This window comes from Scedosporium apiospermum (assembly GCF_000732125.1).
Source record: "Scedosporium apiospermum strain IHEM 14462 chromosome Unknown SEQ_SAPIO_0088, whole genome shotgun sequence".
NCBI classification, from domain to species: Eukaryota; Fungi; Ascomycota; class Sordariomycetes; order Microascales; family Microascaceae; genus Scedosporium; species Scedosporium apiospermum.
Window position 1 is genome coordinate 704,289 of NW_015971789.1, and position 26,605 is coordinate 730,893.

The window sequence follows — 26,605 nt, forward strand, 5'->3', positions numbered from 1 at the left end:
TTAAGAGGCAGCCAACAATTAATGAGACAAAAAAACGCCAGTGCCCAAAGTATATATACACCCATGAACAAAGGAGAGTTAAGAGAAAAACAGCGAGAGAGAAAGAAGAAGAGCCAGGTGAAACGCATCTCAACTCTTCTTCTCCCCCTCTTTTACTTCTTTCGCGATTTCGGACTCCTCGCTCTCTAAGCGCTGCCGGAGACCTTCCTCGCAGTAGCAGAAGGCTGCGCGCTCACACTACCCACGCGCCCGCTCGTCTTGCGCACGCCACCGTTGGAGACGGATGCGTCCCTCGCGTGGGACCTCAGGGGCGAGTCGCGACGCTGGCTGCCGCGGACCTTGGCCAGGGTGCTACTGACGCCGACGGGGGTGCTAACCACGCGGGTGGCGGGCTTCGAGGCGGCGGCGGGCCCGACGTTCTCGATGTCCTGGGAAGGGTCGTCTGCGTCGACGAGGCTGTAGTGTTTCGTGGAGGTCGTGGTCGTGGTCGTGGTAGTCTGATGGCTGACGGAACGAGTGGTGGCTCCGCTGGGAGATTGGGAGGCCTTGCGGTGGGCGCGCACGCGGAGGTGGATCTCCTCGTCGGACTCGGCGCCGTAGGACTGCCTGTGGACGGAGACGATTTCCGTCTCTTGCTCGACACCTGTCTCCTCCTCGACGGTGGTGTGGTGGTACGAGGAGGATGGCGTACGGCCGTAAGGGTGGTGCCTATCGGTTCGGGCAGACTTGCGCGGCTGACCCGGCGTAGGCGCTGGGAGGTAGTCTTCCTGAATATTATTGCGGTCGTCTACCTCGCTTAGTGGCGTGCGATTCGACGCGCTCCTGTTAGGGGGCGTCGATGTCTGGCCGTTGCGCAGCGACGCCTTTTGCATCGCGCGGATGGGGGTGCTGGGTGCGGCATTCGCTGTAGAGTTGGAATTGGAGTTGGAGTTGGAGGCGGCGGCGGCAGCCATGAGCTCACGTCGAATCTTCATCTCGGTACGCTCCTCGACCCACCATTCCCTGAAAGTACCTTGCTTGATGTGGAGCCAGTGTTGCTGAGGGCCCACAACCATACCGGGTCTCATAAACCTCATAAAGGCAATGACCTCGTTAGCGGTGAAGCCGTGGCGGTAAATGAGATAGGCGCCGATGAGGCAGCCGGTGCGACCGAGACCGGCTTTGCAGTGCACGGCAATGTTCTTCTTCTTGTTGTTGATCATGTCGTGGACGAGGCGGATGAACTTGCGGACCGTCTTCATGGGTGGGCACGTGCCATCCTCGAAAATCATGTCGAGGTGCTGGACGCCGAGCGCCTCAAAGTACGAAGGGGAGTACAGGTGAGAGTTGAGCCTCACAACGAGGCCAACGTCTTTCTCGACGAAGTGGCGGAGCACATTCTTGAAGGGCTGGGGCAGCTCCTCGTTTGTGTCGACGGCCTCTAGCGTCTTAGGTAGGGCTTTGAAGGCCTCCGAGTGCCGCGGGACGGCGGCAACAGGTTTGTGTTGGGGAGAAGCGAAGGCAAGGAAATTGGGGGTGATCCAGTTGAAGTCACCGTGCTCAACCCTCTCGAACATTTCGTACTGTTCGAGGTCGAAGTTCTCGAGGTCCACGACGCCCTCCTCCTTGGCTTTCCAGACACCGTACACGACATCCTGCACAGTGATTCCGTAATCGGCTTGGCTGTAGCCTGCATCACGGAAGGGCATCAGAGGAGGGTCGACCTGGGCGATGGGGGCGAGAGCAAGATGGGGAGGCCAGTGTTGGATGAGGACCATGTAACATGCTAGGAGTGCGGCGGTATTCGCTCGACCTGGTTAATTCATTCACGGTTAGTAAAGGAAATGCCTCAGGCGGGGGGCAGGAATCTTTTGGATCACGCTAAAGGCATCGGTCCTTGCATGCTGGGAGCAGGGATGTGCTACAGGCGGTGTGCACGCAATAGCAGGGCCATTGGGAAACATAAACATACTCCTCGGGTCAGCCTTGCTCCAAAGGACAATAGGCCGGTCCTTATTCTCCTTCGCGGCAAGGACTTCGTGGAAGTACAGGGCAAACCTGTAGAGGTGTCCAATGTGCAACGGGCCAAAGTCGTGGTGGAAGGCGTTGTAGAGTAGGCTGTCGTCGACGGAAAAGTAGAATGGTTGCTTCCTCTGCGCCTGGGCCCGTTTCGATGGAGAGCGAGAGGTCGTACCGACGGGGGCATCCGCATAGGGGAAGAGGGTATCGGCCGTGGGGGGATGGACGTAGGCGGCGAGATACAGCCGGCCTATGAGAAGAGGTTAGTATCACTGAAGAGGACCCCTTGGAGGTTGTTGAGACGCAATCGGAACATACCCGGGATGTACTCGATTATTTGCCCTAGATTCGTCGCGCTCTTGGAGGCCATCTTCATATCTTCACCGCTTGGGATCGGCGGGTCGTCCGTTGTTGTCGGTGTGTGTTGTTCGTGGTGGTGTCGAGGAGCTCGATGCACCGGGTGTGGGATTGGGCAGCTTTGGCCAAAAACAGAGCTCGTCAAGGGAAGTTTCCTAATGAAGTTTGAATCATAGACTCCGAACAGCGTCTAAGCACAATATAGACTCGACTTGAGAGATGAGAAGCTTAGAAGTAATAAAAATGGTATGCTCGTTAAGCGAAGGAAGAAGAGAAGGATAGAGACAGAGAGACGCAACGGATATGACGCTCAGACAGGACAGACCTTCAAGAGGAAGACGACAAGTGCAAAGGAAGAGTGAAGAGGAGAGAGGAAGAGGATTGTCGTGAGTAGTGTGATGAAGGCTTCAAGCTGTATTTTGTACTGTCGTGTGAGCGAGGTCCGTTGTTGTTGCCCAAAAGATGCAGCAACTGTTCAGAGCCTGGGGTTACCATGTTTGTACCTTGTTTGAGTGTATTTGAGGGCTCATTTCCATTCCCCATTAAAAATAACAGTAGCGGCGGCTTCTGTCATTGGTCGGGGCCAGTTGCCATGGTAACTCAGGGACCAGGCCAGGTGCCAGCCACACTGCAAAGTACAAAGTACCTCACAATTGTCCCCTGCAACTGCGCACCGCCTCTGGAAGACAACCTGTCGTGCACTTGAAATTCTGTGGTAGCGGTGGGAAATAGTGCCATATTGTTATTCCCTGTCCCTTACTTCGTAGTTGCTATGGGATTGACCCATGGATCGATCTCTCTGCATTGCTCCTTTGCCCTTTTGCCCTGGCTACGGCGTTGCGCTTTGCATAATACATCAATTGGCAAAAGCCTCTCATCATCTTCCCGCAGACCCAACAACGGACCGCATGGTCTTGTCGACCGAAGGGCCTGCAAACAATAACATTGTGTCGTGGGATTCTGGCATGGAGATGGAATGAATGGAGGAGATCCCACCCTGTTATTTCTGACCCATGCAACATGCAAGCGATTATCCACTTTTCATGCGGATGTCTTTCGTTTCGTTTGCGACAAACGAAGACCAGCGACACACTTGCTGCCAGCTGTGGTAGTAAAGCGCACTGTCGCAAGCTCAGGACAGCAACCACCGTCTCGGTGATAAGCCCCGGATGGTCGGTCATCCCTATCATGAGAGGATATAAGAGGATATAGCTGCCGCCTCTTATCAAAATGGGGTGTTGGTGAGACTTGCGCCTAGGGCTGGAACAAATCCATCAATTGATCCCTTTTGGGAATTCTCAACTCTAAAGGCTAGAAGAAATAACAACTGAAGCCTATTCAACTTTGGATCCAACAGAGCAATCACACATAATTAGATGGGAGGGCTGGCCCTCCATCAACCGCTCCGGTCACAGCGCGATTGGACTCCATCTCAGAGGATGGAAGCCTCCTTGATACGATTAAGTGGGAAAGACACCGAGGAATTGCAGAGGACACCGGGAAAACGCTCTTTGCTTCACACACTAGGCCTATGTTGCCCCTTGCATTAACCTCAGTGTCAGTTGTGGTCAGCAATGGAGCCTGCAAGTCCTTTGTCGAGTCCTTTGTCGAGTCCTTTGTCGAGTCCTTTGTCGAGTCCTACAGCCCTCGACTGCTGTGCCGCAAAACTATCTCGAAAGGCGCCATGCCGCCTTTTATTTACACCATGGCTGCCCCTTAGAAATATATAGAAATATATTTATATCCCAGAATAGAATTGACGCCGGCGAACAACTCCGCCTTCAAGTTGTAAACATTGTGGTGCTTGGAGACAGAGCAACCGCAGGATGCCCAGATGGAGACTGGAGCCGACAAAATGGAATCCCAAACTAGCCCGGCCAACATGCCAGCTAAACCTAATAACGCTCTTCACGGCATTCGGCTGTGGGTCGTCATTGGCGGCATGATGCTTGGAGTCTATCTTGTAGGGCTAGACCTGACCATGCTGTCGACAGTATATTCTTACCCCCGTCATCGTCCGAAGCTAGAATCAGCTGTCGAGCACGGCTAACCCTTGTCTGCCAACCCTAGATCGTGCCTCCGCTGACAGATTACTTTGGTACCATCAATGACGTTTCCTGGTACGAGACGGCTTACGTGCTGGCCGTGTAAGTCTTGCTCCTCCCTCGCACTTCTCTTCCCGACTAACGCATCTCAGGTGTGTCTTCATCCCGCTAGTAGGCAGGATCTACACCATCTTCCCAAACAAACCAGTTTACATCTCCTTCCTGATAATCTTCGAGGTGGGCAGTATAATATGTGCTGTATCCACATCAAGCCACATGTTTATCATCGGCCGCGCTGTCAACGGCATCGGATCCGCCGGCCTTCTGAGCGGCGTCCTCCTCATCATCTTTGCAATCTGCGCCCCTAGCATCCGGCCCGTCGTCACCTCCTTCGCCATGTCGTTGATCTCGGTAGGGGCCATCACTGGCCCGCTGATCGCCGGTGCCCTGACACATAGTGTCACTTGGAGATGGTGTAAGTGTGCCACCCGCTACCTTGTTAGAACAGTTTTCCGCCCTAACACAGTATTAGGCTTCTGGATATTCCTCCCCCTCGGTGGCGCGGTCATGGCAGCCACCCTGCCCATACCAATCCCCGAACAGTCGGCCAAACCGCCCCTCCGCGAGGCCTTTACCGGTCTGCACAAGAAACTAGACGCCGTTGGGTTCGTCATATTCGCCGGCCTCACTACCATGTTGCTCCTAGCTCTTACCTGGGGAGGCGGGCAACAATTCGACTGGTCTTCACCCACCATCATCGGCCTGCTATGCGGTGCGGCCGGTCTTACTGCCGTATTTGCACTCTGGGTCAGGCGTGCTGGTGATGATGCCCTGATTCCGCCGTCATCTCTCCGCCGACGGGCCGTGTCGGTCGGGAGCGTCGTCATGTTTCTCCAGGGCGGCGCGACGCAGATGATACCGTACTTTCTGCCCTTTTGGTTCCAGGCGATACACGGGGACTCGCCTCTTGAGAGCGCCATCCACATGCTACCATCCTTGATATCCAACATTATCGCTCTAATCACCTTTGGCGCGCTTGGTATAAACCGTTCCGTCTATTCGCAACTCTCGGCCTACAGGCACACACACACTGACTCTCTCTGCTTGCCATAGTCCGCAGATTCCACTACATCCCTCCCTGGGCAATTGCCGGCAGCGCACTAGCGAGTGTTGGATCTGGCCTCCTAGCCACGTTTGGCCCGGAAACCACAACAGGCCAGTTTGTCGGCTATCAAATCGTCACCACCATCGGAAGGGGCATGGCCTTCCAAGTAGTACACACTACCCCACGCTTCCCTCCCCCCCCTTCCTTTTCCTTATCTGTCTCCTGGGAGCCCGCTAACTCCCCCGCCAGCCTGTGGTCTCAGTCCAAGAAGAAGTCCCCGCCGAGGAGGCCGCGACCGGGCTCGCAGTAGTCAACCTCTTCATGAACCTTGGGACGGCGGTCGCCATCTCAGTCAGCCAAACCATATTCCAAAGCTACTTGCCCGGTCTACTAGCGGAGTACGCTCCCGAAACGGACGCCGGATCGGTGCTGCGCGCCGGCGCCACTAATATCAGGGATTTAGTACCGGCCGATCACCTGCCCGGGTTGTTGGTGGCATATAACAAGGCGTTGACGCAGATGTTTGTGAGTTACCGTTCCTACATTCCTCTTGGTCCCAGTCTCCGTGTTTATTCTATGAAGAAACCGGCCCTAATCTTGACGGGTTGCTTTGCTTAGTACTTGCCTGCTACTTCCACCGCGCTGGCGTGCCTGGTCAGCATCGGGCTGGGATGGCGTAGGATAGAGGCGAAGGATAACAAAAGGGGGGGACAAGAATGACAGGGATTTAGAGATAAACTCTGGATAGCTCTTCGTCGACTTCGCCTTGGACGGTGGATGCAGGATAGATGTGCCATAGCAGCAACGCAGTGTTATAGAACAAGCGGCCGTGGACAGCGGCATATATATACATAAATAAAAGAGGAAAAGAAGGAAGACAGAAATGCGACTCTGAATTTTGTATGCAGCATACAGCATGCGGCATGCGGCAAGAAAATTACCCAGCGCGAGGTGTTGGGAACAGAAGATTACTTCGTACCTTTGTAGTAGACTCTGATTAAATTCACAAAGCCATGCTTCCAGCAACCGAATGTGGCTTGAATTCTTGATGATTGATCAATTGATTGTGTCAAGCCACAGTACCATTTACACCCCTCCTTGGTAGCCCCGCCCCCACTATGAAAATGACGGCGGTTCGCCAAATATCGAAGGAATCCGTTTCGACGATATGAACCCTGAGTCCTGAGAAAATAATACAGACTCGGGAAAAAAGTAACAGTGGTAGATATCATCACAGCGTCAGGTACTAGAATCGTACATACCCGAATGCTGCCTCGGAAAGTATCCAAACCATCCGAGAGTTAACCGAAGCACACACTGGCAAAAGAAATAAGAAAATAGAAAAGGAGGAAAAGAAAGAAAGAAAATGGCAGACGAAACCTTCCCTTGTTCAATGTCGGTCACCCTCGTCTTCCCCTTCAATTCTCGCGATGGGTGGCGCCTCCCGCCCATATCCAGACAGGGCGCGCAAAGACACCAAGGTGACGATCTCATCGCGCAGAACCTGAACTAACCCCCTCGCCCTAGATCTCTCTCCATCCCCTTCCCAACACCCCGCCTCGCCTCAGTAGCCCTCAACGCCATCGCTGTCGACAAAGAACTCTCCCCGCTCGTCCGCCGCTCCTTCACCCTCGACCGGGCGAATCCTCCCTCCTCTGGCCCAGCTCAAGACGACCAGGCAAATGAATCCGTCTTGAGGGTAGAGTACCGCGCCACCACGAACCGCATGCTCCGCGTTGCGACGAATTCCTTCATGGAGAGCTTGAGTCTTGTGCTCGAGGTCATGGAGAAGATGGACGTTGGCGCTCTCGAAGGCACGAAAGGTGCGAAGGAGGATGGAACCAAGCCCTAACACCCCAAGTGTTCATCCTGCTTAACTATTAACGGAAACTACTGATGACGGCGGAAGAGATGGGTATCGCCTGTGCTGGACCTCCGCTATTGATGCTCCTCCTTTGCGAGGTCGAGGGTGTTTTTGAACTTGCTTTCATCGGGGGGCGTTGGAGATAAAATCGAGAAACTTCATGCATTACGAATTGAATCGCAATATGCCCTCCTAGAGGGTTGCTTGTCTGTCTGTATGTTAAGTTGGTGCATTCCCTTGTATCGAAAGACTATTAAACGTAAATGTGTGTGTGGTCGATCTTGGCATCAAAAAGGTGAGCACCATGGAGAGTGTAGATGCAGCTGCTCCTCTTGCGACGACCATCATCGTGTATATTAGGTCTGGTATGAAAATGAAATTCATGCTTTTCTCATCCAGTAGGCTCCAAGTTCTAATACAATCGGACGAAAGCATCTGAATTACCCATACTTTCAATATTACAGAGTAGGCCTGGGGAATCTCCATCACTAGCCAAAAGACCAAATGCAGCTTTCAACTCAACGACATCCCTCATCCGCTAGACGCCGGTAAAACGCACAATTTCTAGCCCATGAAAATAGCAATCACCCCCGTATCCTTTAATCCTTCTCCTCGCCGATGTCATGTCATAAATCCAGAAACCGTAACAACTCCTTCATTTCGCGAGAGATAAAACCACAACTCTTCCCCTAAGCCTAAGTGGCCGGCTCCCCGTTCTGTGGAGCTCCTGTCAAGGCGCTTCTCTCCGCTTCGTTGGCCGACCTACTTAGCTCCGATTGTCCATTGCCCTCCACTCCACCTATTCCCAGCTTTCTCTCCGCCTCTTCTGCGCGTTTGGTAGCTTCGGCCACTTCTCTCTTTAGCTGCTTGATGTACTCGATCGCCATCTCCACTGTGCTCGCCTTGCTGCTGGGAACGCCCGACTTTCCATCCTTCTTTTCGCCGCTGCCGTCCGCATCGTCGCTGCTCTTGCCGTCTTTGGAGCTTCCCTTCGGTAATAGAGAGGCAATCTCTTGGAGAGCGGAGTTGATGCGATTTCTGCGACCCTGTTCCGCAATCTTGTGCGACGTGCGTTTAGACGTGAGATTTGTCGACAGCTCACTCGGGTAAGAAACACCAGGGACCTTGTTGCCCTCGAGAATATTTTGGTAGTTGGATTTAGTGGCTAGTAGTCGGGATGCTGTATCCTCCAGGGACTCGTCTCCAGCACCGGGCAAAAGAGGTTTTATATTTGGCGAGATCTTAGGCAATAGGGCTGGGGATGCCGTCACGGAACCCGTCCTCTTCTTGCTCCCGCGAGGCCCTAGTTGTGGTGTCCTCCGAGCCGCGGGAGTAGAGCCGCCAGGTGCCAGCATTGGGCTCTGGCTCGCCGATATCGTCCCCGACCTAGCAAAAGATGGCGATGGCAGGGCTTGCATCAACGGCGTCTTTCCTGCACTCGATTCTCTCGCCGTCGACTGTCTTTGCTCTTGCGTCTGGGCATCGTTGGGGGAGGGATGGTCTTCTGGGATTTCGGTGGCTGAATCCGGAAGTTGGAAGAACGTATCCATAGGGTCTGACAAGGCCTGTCCTCTGTGATTGCTCGCAGGGGGGATGACTTTAACGGTGCTCGAAGAGGCGGGGAGTTTCATTAGGGAGGCCGGGGTTGCTGGGGAGGGCATCGCTGCGAGAGGTAAGGAGGCGGCGGGTTTTGCCTTCTTGCTGCTTGCTTTCGGAGGGGGTAAAGGAGGTGGAGGCATGTCTGAAAGAGCTTCTGGAGAGACTGAACTGTTCTCGTCAGTGTCTTCCCGGCGGTTGGCTAGAACACTAGGACTCGAAGTGAGACGGTTCTCCACCGCTTCATTAAGCACTTGGTTGACAATAGAGGAGCTAGTGGTTTTCCGCCGTTGAGGCTTCGCAATTGGCGACTGGCGAACATTCACTTTTCTGCCCGTCTTCGTGCCTGATTTCCGCGCCTTCTTCGTGTTGTCAGAAATCGGGGCCGTCGGTGTCGGCGTTTCCAAATCCATTTCGACGGGAGATGTTGTGTTAACCACCGGCTGCTGCATCTGCTGTTGGCCGTAAAAGACGCCGGGATCGTTTTGGGCATGGAGGGCTGGAGAAGTTAGAGGGCTAAAGTATGTGCCTGGGAGGGCGAAAGTCGAGTCGACATTGAAATGAGGATCTAGAGGTGTCACGGCTGGCGACACAAGGGGGGTGAAGGCCATCTGTTCGAGAATATCAGTCAGTATGCTGGAAAAAAAACCTCACGAGGCAACGATGGATGGCATGCAGTGCGCTTACCTCTGGTTGAGTATCCTTCATGCAGTGGGCACGGTTGTCGAACATGGGAGTCTCCACCGGGGAGAAGAATTGCCCGGTCCCAGCTTGGATCTCCAGACTCTGAGGAGTGGGTGGTACTACATGATTCCGACCGTTGTAGAACGTTGACTGGTGTTCGCGCGCTTGCCGCTGCTGCTGCTGAAGCCTTTGCTGCTGAAGATACTGAATTTGGGCGTCGATCTCGGAGATGGCATCGGTTGGAGTGGGCGGCATGTGAGCAATGTGTGCCTGGATGGAGCCGTGACTCGCTCCGGTAGTCATGGCAGTTATCTGTCCTTGGCTCAAGCCGGCTGTCGTAGGTATAACGAGAGAAGGTTCCGTACCGCCCATTGACGTATCCATTTGCTCACGGGGTGCCTGCGATAGCATCGCTGTGTTATTGGAGTCCTGGAAGGACTGAAAATCAAAATTTAAGCCATCGCCCATATTTGACATGCCCTGCATCTCGAGAAACTGCTGAAAGTCATCCTCCGTGGTTGACGCCATGGCCTGATCCTGGGGATTCCACCCAGAGGAGTCCATCATGGCCATTTGGCCGATATCGCGCGGACGCCGAAAAAAATAGAGAGAGATAATAACGAGAAAAGCGTGTTAAAGCGGTGAAAATACTTCCGCTATTGATACGGGGAAGCAGAATGGCGGTGCTCGGTGGTGGGCTAATTAAATCAAATGGAGCGAGGTGGCTAGTATTCACTACTATGTGCTCTCTCCGCAAGACCAGGCAAGTGGACGTCGGAACCGAACAAAATCAGGGTGCTGGCCAAATGCGATCGATCTGACTGACGATATAAAGAAGCCGGTGTTGAGGTCAGGGGAGAGATGAAAGGGCGGGGTTCTCTGCGTGACGGGGTTTTCGACTGCTCGGTCGTCGGGCGGTTGAGGGGTGTTGCGAATCTCAACGAGGGTCCGATCTAAGCTTTTTTCTCCGAATTATAACACAAAATGTGTTTCATTCCCGCCCGAGATCGTGACCTTTTACTCTATCTTCCGTCTCTTTCTTTCGAGAATTAAAGATTTCCCAACCGTCAGAGGTGATAGTCGGGATTTGTTTTGTGCGAGCTCGGAAATACGAAAGACGCCACTGATAGTTGCTTAGTTGCGACGGATTGATCGATCAACCCAGTTTTCGGATCCAACCGGGGTTGAAGAGATAGATGGCAGGGATAAGAGGCCACGACGAAAAAAAAAAGACGATGATCAGAGAGCTGGATTCTCGTCGGCAATGATGGTGGGAAATATCTTTGTCGGGAGAAAGGGCCTCTGGAGGACTCGAGAAATTCTCGAAAGCCTCTGGACGGAGAGAGGGAGGGAAGGAGGGAAAAGAGATCCAAAGTCCAAAGGGGAAAGAGAGGGGCCGGAAAACGCTAAAGAAGAGGGGGGCCCACAAAGAAATTACGGGAAAATGAGGGAGGAGGAGCGATGGTGGCAGGATTTTGGAGGAGTTGGAGGAGGAGCAGTTCAATGTTCCCAGGCTAGCGGAGAGAGGTGTACGAAGTAGTGTACAGAACAGAGGCTTGAGGCACAGAGCAGCAAGAATCGAACCGTTCCATGTTCAATGGTACACCCGGTCGTGCTGGTGCCGGGCACGCTGTGAAGTAGCTGCTTGCCGGCTCAGTTGATACTATCCATGCTCGTAGGGGTGTCAAACAGTGGTAGTTTGGGTGTTTCGGGGTCCTTTTTGGTGGTCGAGGTGCTGCCGCCATCATGGTCCTTGATAAAATTGAGGTTCAACGGTGTATATTACACTCACGATTTTGTGAGTTTTAGTACCTGTACGACTACCCCACGTCATTTTGCGCTGAGAGCACTTGAGGACCCGGGGTACCAACACCTGGTCTCTAAGTCTCAGGTGTGGGCTATTACAGGAGACTACATCGATATAGTTACAGCACGGCAGCCGAACCCACTGTGAACGGTAATATTCCGGGGTTTGAAATCGCATTTTTGGTTGTGTCCTGTCCCAGAAACCCTTAACAGTGCTCGATCCCCCGTTGCCGAATGTGGATTCTTGGTGTGGGGGTCTCCTGCCCACCACCCACAATTAAGTCCAACATCTCGTAATACGTCGTAATTGTGTACACTATTGACAGTATGCGACCGGAAGTAGAAGAAGCAGTTCACAAGTAACAATTTACCAATATATACTGCTTCAGTACTTCGAACTACGAGTTCCTTCGCGTTACGAAATCTCGAAGGCACGGCTTGGGAACATGGGAACATGGGACCAGGTTGGGTCGTTCTCACATGCCCATTGATTGATCACCAGGTTCACCCCAGACGACATCCTAAGTTTAGGACCCCTGGAAGGGCTCTGGATTGCGACAGGAATAGCAGCCCAGGAGAGGGCTGATCTGTGGCGGGGAAGTATCTCAATTTTGTTTGACTGGTTTAAGCGGGGATAAATAACCTCGTCCCTCGGCTTTTACTCTTGATGCCCTTGGAGATATATTGGAGATATACGGGCAACAGGCATCTCGGTGTGGCCTTCTTTGGGGAATAATGTGCACCGATTTTCTTCTTTTTCCGCTTCGTACTTGTATTCATTAACCTTAATCGTTTAGGGAAGAGAAAAAGAAGCACCGAGGAAGGAAAAAGAAGTACGAAAGACTTCCTGGTGTGGGCCATGAGCCAAGCCGGTCCACACAGCTGCATCAAAATGATTTGATCCCAAGCTCCATCCTCATCCATCGTCGACTTCGGATCGGGTCAGACCCACGCATCCACGCATCCACGCATCCACGCATCCACGCATCCACGCATCGATACGCATGCATTCTAACCCACGCGTCTCGAACACTATTTTAGTGTCTGACTACTGCTTGTAGCGTCGGGCCAAACACACCAATTGATGCGAGAAGGATCATTCCAACGATACCCTACCTCAGGGTTCTAGCTTCGCCAAATCGTACAAGTTTCGCGCCAAAGCGAAAGCGTCAAGAACCAAGCAAATTGCGAACCGCCAATACACGACGCTAAAGTGCAGTGTACATCAAGAGTGGGCACACCGGCCGAGGCTGGCATTAGTTCCAACTACCTCCACATAGTGTATGTACGATGGAGGATATGATCATATAATATCAAATATCGGGGTACTTTTTGGGGTAGTAGCACGAGAGAGCCTCGGGTGAACAGTGAACAGTGAACCCAAAAGGTTCGCGCACAATCACCGTCACTTCTTCGAAGATCAAACAAACCGACTCCTTTGTCTTTGTAGATCGGAGGAAACAAAGGCGATATTGTACTTCGTGGTCTCCACACATATTTTTCTCACTGAGAGGCTGTGGATTCTCCAGTACTTGCGTACTTCATACGCCAACCTTTGGTCCACCCGCGGTTTCCAGTTTGTCAATTCGGCGACTGTTCATTTTCTCCTGGAGGCCGAAGTCCCGTCTCAAGATGAGGAAATAAGGCCAAGCCTTCAGCCGGCGTGGGGGTCAATCCGCCTGCAACCATCGAAGTACGGACTATTTGGTATCGATTCCACCGAAAAACTACTTCGTATGTGTCGCGCAAGCAACACGGTTCATCAAACTGCTCTGAGTTCTATCGAGAAAAGAAGGAAAAAGAAAAATCTACTAGATTCACGCTGCCTAGAATAGAGAGCTTCTAGTCACTTCGGAATTACTCCTAAAGAACGTAATCGCGAGGGCTCCACGCCGAAGGCTAGTCGCCTTCCTAGTGTTTGAAAGGCCAACGCCAACATAAGCAAGTACAAAAGTGCGGATGGGACACGGCGAGTTTCGTCTTTCGGGGTTTATTTCACAGCTGCGAGAGTCGATGTCGATGTCGACGTCCCGCCCAATCTGTTTCTCCCGAGGATGTCCACTGGTGCCCTTTAGAAACATGGAAAGAGTCTCCACCATCTACAAATCCTGACAATTCTCAACCTACGTAATCTTACTTCGTACCAGGACGGGAGCAGCGTGACCCTCAGCCCTAGACACATCACAACCTGGCCTTTCGTCGAAGCAAACCCATCGATATTTATGGAAGAATATTGAGACTTTTTCAACATCCTCCCAGTCGCGTGACTACACTTAACAGCTCTGCCAGCATCAACCCATACCAGTCCATTTCTCCACATTTTAGAAGAAAATTTCTTCCCGTGATTCGATGCTATCTTGTGGCCATGTCTTCTCGGCACGACCCTAACGAAGTTTTACATACCGAGCATTAGCAGATAATGTGTGGGGGATGGTCCTCACCCGCGTCCTCGGTGAGCCTGCACGGAAACACCCTGGCTTGACCAACAAGCCACCCGGGGTTCGGCCACCAATCCGCCCCTGCAAAACCAACGGGAAGGATGCCAGTCACAATTCATGCATATTGTAATCTTGGGCAAGAAGACGGGCTTATTGGCCAGAGCCTTCCCTCAGTTTCCTCCCTTGAAATAGCATCAAACATACTTCGTACCTCGGTATAATACTATTTGTCCAGAACTGGGTATACTTTCCTAATAAGGGCGGAAATGTTTGCGAAGGCGCGATGTGGCGGACCCAACTTCCGCGCCACTCACATAGAGGTCTTAATGATGCAACTGGATGGATGGATCTTCATGGGCAACTCTCACAAGACCGGAAACTACTTCAAGGGTTTCGTGTGTGGCAAGCGCTATCAAGTTAAACGACGTCAATTGAGTGCCGCGTTTGTCGTACTCATCCATGATGCTCAGGACGACCTGAGTCGAGACAATAGCTCCCTCTATTTGTGACAAGTCTATTAGAGCACTAACGCCGTTTGTAAATAGACATCTGTCTATGATTCAAACCTCAACCCATGAACGCAAGCAGTCGGCTTCAATAGAAGCCCCCTTTTTAAGTGACGCAGATAACTCCTGCTCGGAATACAGAGTTGATGCCATGAGAGAAAGTTGAAAAAAAAAAAAAAATTTCAAAATAATAATTGAAATGAAATGAGATTTGCCGTTCTTATTACCCCGTGATCGGTCCAGTCCAGTCAAATTCTCCACCAATCCCTCCCCTATCGTTTCTTCGACGGACTCTCGTAGTTAAGATCTAGACTCCAAAGCGACTCGAAGACAACGCTCCTCTTAGTCGGACTTTCCACCGATGTCGAGCTTCGCTCTCGACCCAATCGTGGTGTGCTGGCCTAGGAGGCAAGGAGCAAGAGGAAAGATCGCCCAAAATCAGCTTTCATTATGTTGGCCCAAGAAGGGAATCGATGTCGTATCGTACCTCTGGAGCCCCGGTCTGCTCCACCGCCTTTCCGTCTCCATCGACGTGGCCTTTTCCGTGAGCAGCACGGCCTGCCGGTTCACCATCGTTTGCCTCGACGTGCGCACCAGAACGAGGAGGGCTCCGCACCGACGCAGTTTCGGAGGCTGCGGCACGGAGAGAGTTCGTCTCGCTAGCAAGGGGTGTGCTCTTTAGAAGCCCGCCGCCACCGATTGTGAAGGGAAGAGCCTTTCTCGAGCTCGTGCTACCTCGTCGACTCTCAAGGCTCTTCGAGAGCGTTTTGCTCACTCCTTCAATGCTGTGTTGGCTCAGCCGCTGTTTATCCTTGCCAACAGTCCCCGATCGGCCGCGCATATCAGCTACTGCCTCAACCTTATTCGCCGCAACAGTTGATTTACCTAGACCTGGTGTAGAAGGAGCGCCGTATTTGTCCTCGTGCGCGTCTAAGAGATACCATCGCAAGCCGTCCGATAATTGGAAGGGATTGTCGTTGCCCTCCTCTGTTAAAGAGTCGACGTCACCTTGCGGTTGCACACTCTTCGACAAGTCAACAACTCGTTCTTGAATCCGGGAAATCCGAGCTACCAGCCACTCCCGGTTTCGTAGCCCGTGCGAATCATGTTCGCGAAGGAAATAATGCGGGAACCCAACATTGAAGCATGCCCAAGCCCCTGAACTCTGATTACGAGTCGGTAGGAAAAGCGCAAGGTCGCCTTCCTTGAAGTTCTTGTAGGCTATTTTCTCGTGTGCTTCGCGCTGCAATAGATGCGCCTTGTCCCTGTATGCACGAGACTCCCGCTGGAATTTTCGGGCGAAGTGTTCCATATCTTTCACGCGTCGGAATAGGGTTTCCGAGAATAAGTCGATATCGAAACTTCCCAGGGTTTCCATGAAAGCCAGGTATTTCTCTGACTCTGTTTCTTCATCGTCGGCATTCATCCAGTAGAGCAACTCAAGCTGAGAGCCATCTGGAGATGTATTGCCGGGTAGTATTGAAGAGCGACGAGCGCTTGGAGACGCGGGATCGGAGAGCTCCGTTGTATTCTGCATGTGCAGAGCCCGTTCTGCACGAGGTACCTTCTGAACGGTCATCGTAGATCCCTCGCGCGTGACGGAGAAGCCTAACTTCTCAAGGAGGCGACAGAGCCTGTCGTTTTGCGTATAGATACGCTGCGTCAAATTCTTCGCACGTTCTGCCCGCGCTTCTGCTCGGCGCGTAAGATCTCCAATCTTAGCCTGGGATTCCTGAAGCCGTTCTTTGAAAAGATGAAGCTCTTCCTCAGCCCTGCCGACTTCAGATTGCTTCGACGCGAACTCCTGTTGAAGGGCGGCTAACTTCTCTTCCCGCTCCTCGAGGGTCTTGCGAAGTGATTCCGATCCCGTCTCTCCATCGGCAATGCGAACCTGCAGCTGGCCGAGTTGTTGTTTGGCCTCCGAAAGCTCAGTACCTAGACCCTCGGAACGAACTCGCTCACTTTCCAAGACGGCCTGGAGTTTTGACGAGGTCGATGCTTCCTCAGCTAGTTTCGAGGATGTTTCGCGCACCTCACCTCGGAGTTCGTCGACAGTCTTCCGAGCTTGTGCTAGTTCGGATTCCAGAGAGTGGATACGATCCTTGGTCTCCCGCGCGTTAGTCATGATACTGGAGGCAGTGGCCAAGAGAGCATGCGCGAGATCATCGACCGCTTCGGGTATAGCCTTCTGAGGCGCAAGCTGGCGGAATACGTCTTGAAGGGCTTGAATCCGTTGCTCGCTTGCGGCGGCGGCTTCTTCGTGGGCGTTGGCAGCGTTCTTGACCTCCTCTTCGAGCGTTCTCACCTGCTTCTCTAGGATTTCATTGCGGTCTCTCTGAATTCGGGACTCGTTTCGGAGGAATTCGACTTGTCCTTGGGTTTTAAGGACAACTTCCTTCTTCTCCTTTTCCAACTGGGCGATTTCATCTTGAAGTTCAAGGATCTTCTCGTCCAAGGATGCTTTCTCATGTTCTCTCGATTCCCCGAAGTGTTCGATTTCAACCTCGGTATCCTCTAGGCGGGCCTGAAGCCCCTTGATCTCCGATTCAAAGGACTTGCGCTCCTCAACGAATTCGCGCTTAAGGGCCTCCATATTCTCAAGGAGGTCTTTCTTGGTCGAGTTAGCTTCCTCCATCTGCTCTTTCATATTGTCGTTCAGTGTGTTTTGAGCCAACAAATCTTTCTGAATGGCCGCCGCTCGCTGCTTTTCAGCATTCAAGTCAGCTTCTAGAGCAGCGATCCTTGATAGCAAGGTCTCAGTTCCATCTGGAATCTTCAATGACGGCTTGATCGAAGAAGTAGAATCCGAACTCGGAACCTGGAAAATATTGCCCAGGCTAGGGCGCGATGCTTGACTTTGCCTGTGCAACAAGTCCTCCAGCCTTCGAATGCGACTTTCCGCCGTCTTAACCTTGCTCTCAAGCTTCGTCTTATCCTCCTGAAGCGACTTGATCAAGTCATCATCACCCCTCATCAGCAGCCCGCTAATACCAAGCGCGGCTTCATGGATGCTACCGTTCTTGAATGCCTTTATTCGCTTAGATTGCTGCTTGGTTGGAGCATTGAGTTCATTGAGAAGCTTGATTACATCTTCGACAACAGCGGCCTCGGCATTTTGAGCTCTCAATGATTCGATAATAGTCTCAATGTCCTGTTTGGCCATCGAAGGCCAAGGGTCCTCTTCGCCAAGGAGATTAACCTCGAGACCAAGAGTACTCGCGTCGAACTTGTCTCTTCCATAGGTGCTGCCGACCGTCTTCTGCCATTTTCGACGCCTCTTCGTCTCCTCGTCCTGAAACACGGCCATCGTATTTGCGAGCGTCGAAGAGTCGGATTTAACTTTCTCAGACCACTCTCGACGACGTACGGCCTCGGCGACGAATGAAGCGTACATATACGGGAGCTGGTGGATGAGACGGAGATAGTCAAATGTCGTCATATCCTCCTCGGCTTGGTTGAGAACAGTTATTTGGGACTTGACACTCGCGTGAAGGGAAGTAACCTCCGTAATCGAACGCATGAATCCAGCAGAATCTGCCGCAATGGCGTTTCGGGCGTTTGTGGCATACTGGAGCATATCGTCCATGTCCTTTGCACGCTTCTTCAAACTTGGTATTAATCGCTCCGTGTGAATCGACGCCGTTTTGGATGCCTGGAGTACATCTCTTTGGGAGGCGCTATATTCTAAAACGACCTGGTAATCGGAATCAATCTTCTTCACCAAAGCCTCGATATCCTGCTGCAGCTGAACCGACTCGCCGGCGCGTAAGAAGGTAGACCGACTGACAAGTTTATCAAAATCCTCACCGAGCTCCTGAAGGAACCGATACATCTGCGACGCAGTTTTATCAAGTTCGCTTGCTTTGCTATTGAACTTGCGTAATGATGTTGGCGCCAAGCGGCCCGCTTTCCTTGCGGTATCCATGTCAATCAAGTCCACTAGACTGGCTCTATTCGGCCTGACGTCCTTGGACGTCATGAACTTCACCATTTGATGCGATATCGGAATGGCGCGTGCCAGCTCAAGATAGCTTTCCCAATTAGACGCCAACTGCTCGTGCTCCGATAGTGCGGGTTCCATCCATTTTTTCAATTCCGCGTACTTGGGTTCGATCTGTCTGACGGAAAATTCGAGGTTCGCAACAGCTGCATCCAAACACTTGACCATCGCATCTATCTCTTTGTATCTTTCCTGGGTGGCAGCATTCATATGGGAGCATTCTTGAGACACATCGAGAGCCCATGCACGGCGTTCCTTGTAGAGCTCCTGCCACGCGGACATAGCCTTGATATCTCCTATCGAGTTTGGCGCCGGAGGGACCGAATAACGCTTAGGGACGGGATGCTCGGGTACAGCAGGGAGCGCATTGGTAGAGGGTGTCGGCTGAGTAATTCGGATATCGTATATGCATATCTCTTTCTATCTCAACAGTTAGCTGAGAAAGAACAAAACGAAGTAATAGAACAGCGGCTGAACTTGCCTCAGCGTGAAGACCCTGGATCCTCAAGCTACGTCCCTCCGGCGTTAATGCAACAATCTTCTGAAATGGTATGGAACTCTGGCGCGCTACCCATGCCTTGAGTTCATCGATTCTATGTGAGAAGGAGATGTTATTAGCAAGCAGCTCATCGAGATGGGGACTGGGTGCCGCTTACGAAGTGAACTGCGTCGTGTCTACCTGGAAGCGCTGCCCAGTGTGGGCGACGAGCACCTCGGAAGCCATCGCAATACATATCTTTCTTCAAGGCATTTACGTTTCGAGCGGGAGGAATCGGACGGCGAGACGGGGGAGTCGGAGCACGGCGGGAAAACTCGAGAAAGAAGCTATCGCATGGGCAGCCTGGAGATGCCAAGCTCAAGTTAAAGGATAAGCTTCGACAGGTGGAATATCATCAGGTAAAATTGTTCATATGCTTTCCATCGCTTCAGTATCTGGGAACTCTTCTGGAGAGATCTGTTAAGGAGGCCAATCCTGCGAAGCGGAGCGTATTAATGATGGGTGAAATGACCTCAATCTGTCTCGCCAACGCCCATTTGCAGGCAAGCACAGTGTCTATCTACCCTGAGTTGAGATCCTGGGACTCCGGCATGACGCCGCCTCGTGACCCAGTGAAGAGGGGCCTTGTGATTGGCGGGCACCCGTTGTTTATTTCTCAGCCCCGCCAGGCGTCTTTGTTGCTTTGTCACTTCGCACGTCCGCGCTTTGTCAGCTGCAGATGGAATTTCCAGCGAGATCCCGTCTTCAGTTTCACTGTGAATCCAAACAGCAAAACAACTGGAAACTTTCACTACACCATCCTCTCCGCCAGCAAATGCTACCAAGAATTTCGCGTAAGGTTATTATTACGACAGCCGATGCTGGGGATTTGGCCACGAAACCTAATCTGGAGCCATTTCGCCCTGAGCTTACGCAAACTCTGAATCTAAACCAAACGCCGAACTATCATTCAAGGTGATCGGGTTCCAGTAGCTAGTAAAAACGAGTGCGTAGTTGCTGCATGGACACTAAACCAACCCGGCCAGTTCTCATCTCGTCGTTCGCCCACTGACGCTCAAGGAAGTAGACTGGGAGGATGAACGCGAACCCTAGAAGTTACCCGGACAAGCCTGAGACTTGGGTGAAGCCAGTATTACCCTTGTCAAAAACTGAGGAGGAAATCTTGAAGCTGTATGACAGGCTGCAAGAACTCAAGCTGGAGCTGGCCCTCCTTCAGGCACATGGGTCATACAGAGAAGGTAATACTATCCGCACAATCAAGGCCGAACTAGCAGATATGGTGCTGAAGATTGTTTGAAGAGAGCAGCAGCCAAGACATATCCTCTGCCCAAACTACACTACTTCAAGCGAGATCGACCTATACCCTCAGTAGGAACGTCGTTGATAACGTCTTAATGGTGACACCAACTCTCAAGGCCATCCACCACAGGGCTGATACTTCGCCGCTGGAAATGTACGTGTTCCCTGGATACTCTCAAGGTATGACGAGAGGAAGATTTATACGTAGCTCACACCGATCTAGGGATATTCTACCTTATGTCAGAGAACGTGACTCTACCTCCGCGGTTCTGGCAAAGCAATACAACGACCTTCAACAGACTTGGAACGACTTGTCAGAGGTACAGAGCAAAACTCTCCACATATCGCGCGACAATGTTGCCATGACATCAGAGCTTCTGGAGCTGGCCGAGGCGGCGAATCACAGAAAATTTGGCACTTCCACAGGTTCTGAGCTGGAAATGGAGATGGAGCAGGCCAGACAGGAAGTCAAAGAGAGCAGACAGAGATGGAAAGTCATCAAAGGCACCTTAAGCGCAGTTATAGTTGGGAGCGGTATCGCCTGGGCTCAAGACCAGGACCTTCTAGAAATGGTTCTTGATCCTGAAGAGAATGAATAGCCCAAGCGTGTACAATTTCAAGTTTTACCTTCCAAAGATGAGCCTCGACTCCCAGTGTCCGCCGGTTTCACAACCTGTTCATCACACCTTCAATTCACACAAACTTGGTCGTAAAACCAGAAGGAACACCCCTCAATGTAATCGTGCTCCTTTAAGGGTCATCTTGGGCATTGTGCATGTCTAGAGACTCTGCAACTTCCTCCAATATCACCCTCCCACACTGGTGGGATTTTTTTCTTTCTTTCAGTTAAGGGTGAGTGCTCAAATATTTCCGAGCCTGACGACCCGGTCGCGTCGCCTGTTATATTGTATTTTAGGTTCGAGTAGAAAATTGCAGCAAAGGCGACGAGATGATGGCATTGTGGCGGACATCTTAATAACACATGGAAACAATTGCGTCGCACAGTCCCCAAGTCGTCCTCAAAGAAACCTACAACGCAGGGAGGAATTGAGGGAAAGGCGACTGTGGCAGAGAGGAAGCGCGACAAAATACGTGTGTTAGTCAGCAGGTGATTGGTGCGCACAGTTTATTTCCTTCAGAGGAAAGTCAAAACAAATTTGAATGCGGGAGACAGCTGGGGAGTGGAACACACTGGGCGCTTTTTTCCGAAGAAAAAGATTTGTACATGCCCTTTGCTGTCTTCCTGTCGCAATTTTTGCCCCATCCCTGAATCTCGAAGTACTTTTTCTTCGTCATTCTTGGGCAGGACCCGATTCTTCAAATTGAGACAGGGAGTGTTCAGTCACGTCCGGCAACTGACCAGAGAACGCCAACACCGTATATATGAAAGGAACTTCGCAGAAATATTAATTTGACTCGGGGTAGGATGAAGCAATCCGGGAAATAAGAGCGTTCAAATGCCCAAATTCCCCTCTCTCCCTCTCTCCTCTCTCGAGGCTCTCAAATTTCCTACTTGTACACGAAGTACTTCTTCACGTGAATGCTCTCTTCGCATGGGTTTGGACGTGCTAGACATGTCACAAGTACCCTTCATGAGGAAAGCGACAAGAAACTTGTTGATATATCTCAGGAGTTGCCATGTTCGTATCCTAATAAATGATGAAGGATTTAAATAGAAGGGAACCTGCGTTTGCATGGCCCCGTCGACCATCGGGTAGACAACAATGGAGAGCTCTTCCCACCAACCACCTTCCCTCCTCCTCTCGTGGGTAGACTGCGACACAGCTTGCGGTATTGGGGGGTGTGAGCATTGACAAACAGTCTCCCTCAAACAAGACACCCTCAGCTTTGTCTGGGTGTCGCTCCTCGTCTAAACGGTACAGCCTCCGATGTACCTGTACCTTACAATTCCGTATAGTAAGTACATTTAGCCCCTGCATGAATGAAGTACCCCTTTCCGTTTCGAGCATCTCGCCCCTCAACAGTGTCATCAATATGTCTGCACTAGTCTTCCAAAAGAAAAGATGGAGGTGGACCTGTATATCTCGAGTGTGCAAGAAGTGTTACGTCGTATAGTCTCGATGCAGAGCCAGTACCATTTCGTGGACCCAGAGTCCGTTCTCTGTTGGTTGAGACGGCAAAGTGAACGGATGTCATGATGTTCCATTCCAACTACATGCGCAGAACGACCACTGGCTCTGGTCAAGCTTGGTTCGGTCAACGCCCCCGACGTCCAGGGACGACGCCGCCACAAGAATTTTCAAAGAAGACGCCCCAAGTTTCCAATCATGGTCTCCAATATTACGAGTTGGATTATCGACTGGCGCGCATATCATTTTTGTTTCCCGAATTTCGGAATGAGAGATCCTAATGTGGTTGATCGTTTCGATGCCTAAGATCGGTTCCTGTCACTTACAAGGTCCTCGGATCTCGATGATTTGAGAGTTCACTCTGCAACATTGTCACTTGCCAAACGTTTTCCACAAGCCAGAGAAGACCATATTTCTGTTCACTTCGCCGTTTACATGTTATGCAATGGTCATTACCCGAGACCTGCCATTTACGCGCAATAAATATCAGGCGTTGGGTGGGCTTGCCGTGTTCTGCTTGGCAACCTCCAGGATATCGAAGCTTTTTCTCTTCAAGCGGAGAGACTCCAATGTTCTGATTTTGGGTACAACATGCTTAAATTACTTATTGCGTGCAATGGAGCCCATCAAAACTCCACAGAGCGGGAGCTCCATGTAATTGTGCTCCTTGACGCTGCCCTACAGGCAGACCGAGTCGGAAAGTTCTCAAAGTGGTAAGCTGTGTGAGATCGCGAGCTCAGAGCTAAGGTATACGAGAACGAGATAAAGCAAATATTAGCAATACATAGATCGATGTATTAATTGGCACTACCTGCCTATGAGGTAGGGGGGACTGCGTTGTATACAGTGCTGGTTCTCAGCAACACAATACCATGTACATACCGCGAAGTACACCCTTGGTGTATCTCGGGGAGGAAGGGATCAGAGAACTCAAGATAGTCGTGGGCCAGTTTTGCGCAGCGCTAGAGTCTGTCAGGCCATACTTAACTCTCGGGGCCGTGTGGAAGATGTGCCTGTCCAATCCGCCGTTTGGTTGGGAAGCGTTTTTGGCTGGCCTCAATGTACAGTAACAATGCCATTCCCGCATGTTGCGCTACTTCGTACGCTACATGGCAACGGAGTTGCTTTGATAGCCACTTGGAGACTGAGTTGAGGAGTGCGCAAAAGTAGTGAGGGGGTCCCGGAAGGGAGGGACTGCGGGTCAGATGGGCGACCGTGGTGACGGGGTTTCAGAAGGTCCCCCGCCACCCCAACTCGATCCATTTCCTCCTCCTCTTTTTCCTCTTGCCTTTGCCATCTCGAAGGCTTTTACTTGCCTTCTGGCTCCCTCTTAAACTTATTCTGAAATTTATAGGGCAAATCCTATCGCGCCATCCTTCCGCCCTCAAGACAGGTTACTTATCGTCGATATAAGGTCTTCGTATGAGAAAGAAATGTCGATTTTCCCGTCAGTATGCCTTCTGGTAGGAGGACGAAGGTCCTCTCCTCGACTTTTGATGAGGAGGGATGGGGATGGATCTCCGTTGCTCCTTGAGCTTCACCTTCACCAGGGGTCAGAGTGTTGCGTGCGTGTACCTCAGTAAGTCCAAACGACTGTGCTAGCCACTTGATTGCTTCAGATTGTACATACAGGTGCCGTACTTTCCTAGGCTCAGGTTCTCTTCCGTGTGAAGTAGATGAGCCCACGCAATGACATGTCCGGAATGCACTGTATGAAGTATAGAGGTACACCTACCCTGGATGGTCACAGTCAAGATTTCGCCAGCACGGCCACTACTCTACGACGTACGGTCGGCGTGTTGATTGCCTCAACTTGGATCCACGCTTCCCCTCCTTCACACAGCCAGCCTGTGTACCGTACCAGACAGGCGTAGTGCCGTTGAAGCCAAATAGCGGGAGTGTAATAGTGCGAAACTGTGGTTGTAATTGTATACCGTACGGGAGTACCCCGTACATACTACATAGTACACAGAGGAGTGTGTGTACCTTCCACCCACACAACACACAACGCGCACCGCAACCGGTCTTTCGTCTCCCATACTACTTCCTGCTACTCACATAATAAGCCCAGCCCACCTTTCTGCCCGCAATCACTCTCCCATAGTAAAAAGGCGTGCTGAGCCCTCCCCCCATACAAATTTCCCCCTCTTCTCCTCCTCATACAAATCTCCCAGCAAAATCCAACTCCCATACAAATCCACCAACACTTCAACTGGTAAGTACTTGACATTTGGCGTGCAGCCCCAGCAAAACAGAAGTCACTTCTAGCTCCCACTCCGACTCCATACAAAACCGCACAGCATCTTTCACCACGAACAACAAGACGACGCAAATATAAAATTGGTCGCATTCTCCGCAAACCCGTCGCAAAATCCCAGATCAAGCTCTTCCAAGCTGCGCAACGGCACTCTAGACCTATTCGAAGCTTGGGACAGAGATTGATCGCAGATTTCTCTTTTCGCATCACCCTCTCCCATCGCATCATATCTTCAGCACCTGCGCCAGCTCCATCAAGAGCTCGACTGGTGAAGTTGCAAGCTAACCAAGCTCTCACAATTAGCTCCCAAATCGCGGTTTTTCGGCCACAGACTCGATTCCATCGACAATTTCTTTCCATAAAACCCGTACGTATATCTTACCCAGCGCAATACACGTATCAATCTCGCGTTCGAGATTGCATGCACTCTATTCTTCCATTTCTCCCCTCTATGCTGTATACTAGCACAACTTCCTGGCCCACTTACACGCGTCTCCACCACAATCCAACTTGCCCAAATGCCAGAATATTTTCTCCTCAAAATCCAGTCGTTCTTTTTACCAGTTCACTTTTTACGGTTGACACCTGTAATCGCGTGCATGCTTGCAGCTAACGTTCAATCATGCAGATCAAAATGCCCAAGGCTACCACTAAGCGCGGAGGAAAGGTTGAGCGCGTCAGGAGGGGAAAGAAGGGTGAGTCGCTGAGTTGCTGCACATTCAGGGCTCATTGCGACCAAGATGCTAACCTGCGCTAGATCCCAACGCCCCCAAGCGTGGTCTCTCGGCTTATATGTTCTTCGCCAACGAGCAGCGTGAGAACGTTCGAGAGGAGAACCCTGGCATCACTTTCGGTACGTAATCGTCGTTACGGCAAGATGAGCGCCCCCGACTAATACATTGATGTTTAGGCCAAGTCGGCAAGCTTCTTGGTGAGCGATGGAAGGCTCTGAACGAGAAGCAGCGCGCCCCGTATGAGGCGAAGGCTGCCGCCGACAAGAAGCGATATGAGGATGAGAAGGCGGCGTACAACGTGAGTCTCCCGACACCTATTTCACTGATCGAATGCTGAGCTAATTAGTCCGCCTAAGGCTGATGCTGGCGATGATGATGAGTCTTCTTAATCGACTCATTGTTAGCGTCACTGCCTGGGCAATGGAACTTACCGGATGAGATATGATGCGACGAAACGTTCCGGCAAACTGGTGTCTCAACCCCGGGGAGAACAGTGTTACTTCACTCATGTATTTTTTTTATTCCTCCATTTTTATCGGTTTGGTTGGGTGTTGAATGAGGGCGGGCAAGGTACATGGACACTTGGTTTTTTTTTCCTCCGTTAGTTAACTGGGCTCTTTTTACTCTTTATATCGTGGCGTAACCCGCGGACCCTTTACCCCGACCATGAACCAGACCTCTGGGATCTCATTTACATGTGAAGCGAGTGACGCCCAAACCATTGGTTGACCCGCGCTCACCTTAAATGCAGCTCAGCCGATTGGCTTCAACGTATTGCAAGCCCCGTTAAGATTATGGTTTTTATTCGGTCACCTGCGTATCTTTAGTAGTGCTCAGTCGCTGGCAGATCTGGGTTTTCGACTTGTGCTCTGTAGAGCCATGCTCCTGCTCTCATCCGTGCAGCCCTGGTGGTCCAGGATCAACATTCCACTTTCAGAATTTGCCGTCTTGCCAGTAGCAGTTCCTGGGCCTGGCGCGACAGCTTCCTGGCAGTATTAAGTCTTATACTCATCTCCTTCACAAGATAAGCCTTGTATTAGTAGACGCGCTTTTCACCACCGCCTACGAATGGAGCATGAAAACTGATAAAATTTAACATCTAATTGAGAATGTAGAAACTGATCTCCGGACAGACCTCTCGATTGGCTCAAGTAGTTAACACTGCTCCACTTATCTCCCGCCCAGGCACAGTAACATAGCAAAGCAAAACTCGTTGGATCAGCCCCGATCCTGCATCACCCTTCGCAAGTGAGAACTTGCAAGCAAGGCCGGATACCTCGTTGCCCTTACCAAATGTCGATAATCCGATCGACAGCTACGACAAGAA

The 26,605-nt window shown here is 51.5% G+C and overlaps 6 protein-coding genes across 6 annotated transcripts; 3 read left to right on the forward strand and 3 right to left on the reverse strand.

Annotated features, from left to right (window-relative positions):
- Positions 1-185: 185 nt before the first annotated feature.
- SAPIO_CDS3205 (Dual specificity phosphatase) lies at positions 186-2,368 on the reverse strand (the record flags this gene model as incomplete). The annotated part of the gene is made up of 3 exons (XM_016786051.1): positions 186-1,792; positions 1,952-2,248; positions 2,317-2,368. 3 exons carry the CDS (start codon positions 2,366-2,368, stop codon positions 186-188), a joined length of 1,956 nt encoding a protein of 651 aa, XP_016644057.1.
- A 1,842-nt stretch (positions 2,369-4,210) lies between these two features.
- SAPIO_CDS3206 (uncharacterized protein) lies at positions 4,211-7,357 on the forward strand (the record flags this gene model as incomplete). The annotated part of the gene is made up of 8 exons (XM_016786052.1): positions 4,211-4,348; positions 4,426-4,502; positions 4,553-4,875; positions 4,933-5,439; positions 5,514-5,671; positions 5,755-6,030; positions 6,611-6,684; positions 7,033-7,357. 8 exons carry the CDS (start codon positions 4,211-4,213, stop codon positions 7,355-7,357), a joined length of 1,878 nt encoding a protein of 625 aa, XP_016644058.1.
- Positions 7,358-8,064: 707 nt separating this feature from the next.
- On the reverse strand, positions 8,065-10,222 carry SAPIO_CDS3207 (Phosphorus acquisition-controlling protein; the record flags this gene model as incomplete). The annotated part of the gene is made up of 2 exons (XM_016786053.1): positions 8,065-9,576; positions 9,653-10,222. 2 exons carry the CDS (start codon positions 10,220-10,222, stop codon positions 8,065-8,067), a joined length of 2,082 nt encoding a protein of 693 aa, XP_016644059.1.
- Positions 10,223-14,741: 4,519 nt separating this feature from the next.
- Positions 14,742-19,123, reverse strand: SAPIO_CDS3208 (Autophagy-related protein 11; the record flags this gene model as incomplete). Its single annotated transcript, XM_016786054.1, has 4 exons — positions 14,742-14,795; positions 14,887-18,783; positions 18,848-18,992; positions 19,056-19,123. 4 exons carry the CDS (start codon positions 19,121-19,123, stop codon positions 14,742-14,744), a joined length of 4,164 nt encoding a protein of 1,387 aa, XP_016644060.1.
- Positions 19,124-20,292: 1,169 nt separating this feature from the next.
- Positions 20,293-20,796, forward strand: SAPIO_CDS3209 (uncharacterized protein; the record flags this gene model as incomplete). The annotated part of the gene is made up of 2 exons (XM_016786055.1): positions 20,293-20,351; positions 20,421-20,796. 2 exons carry the CDS (start codon positions 20,293-20,295, stop codon positions 20,794-20,796), a joined length of 435 nt encoding a protein of 144 aa, XP_016644061.1.
- Positions 20,797-25,178: 4,382 nt separating this feature from the next.
- Positions 25,179-25,667, forward strand: SAPIO_CDS3210 (uncharacterized protein; the record flags this gene model as incomplete). Its single annotated transcript, XM_016786056.1, has 4 exons — positions 25,179-25,239; positions 25,302-25,397; positions 25,455-25,576; positions 25,635-25,667. The coding sequence occupies 4 exons, from the start codon at positions 25,179-25,181 to the stop codon at positions 25,665-25,667; spliced, it is 312 nt and encodes a 103-aa protein (XP_016644062.1).
- Positions 25,668-26,605: the final 938 nt, after the last annotated feature.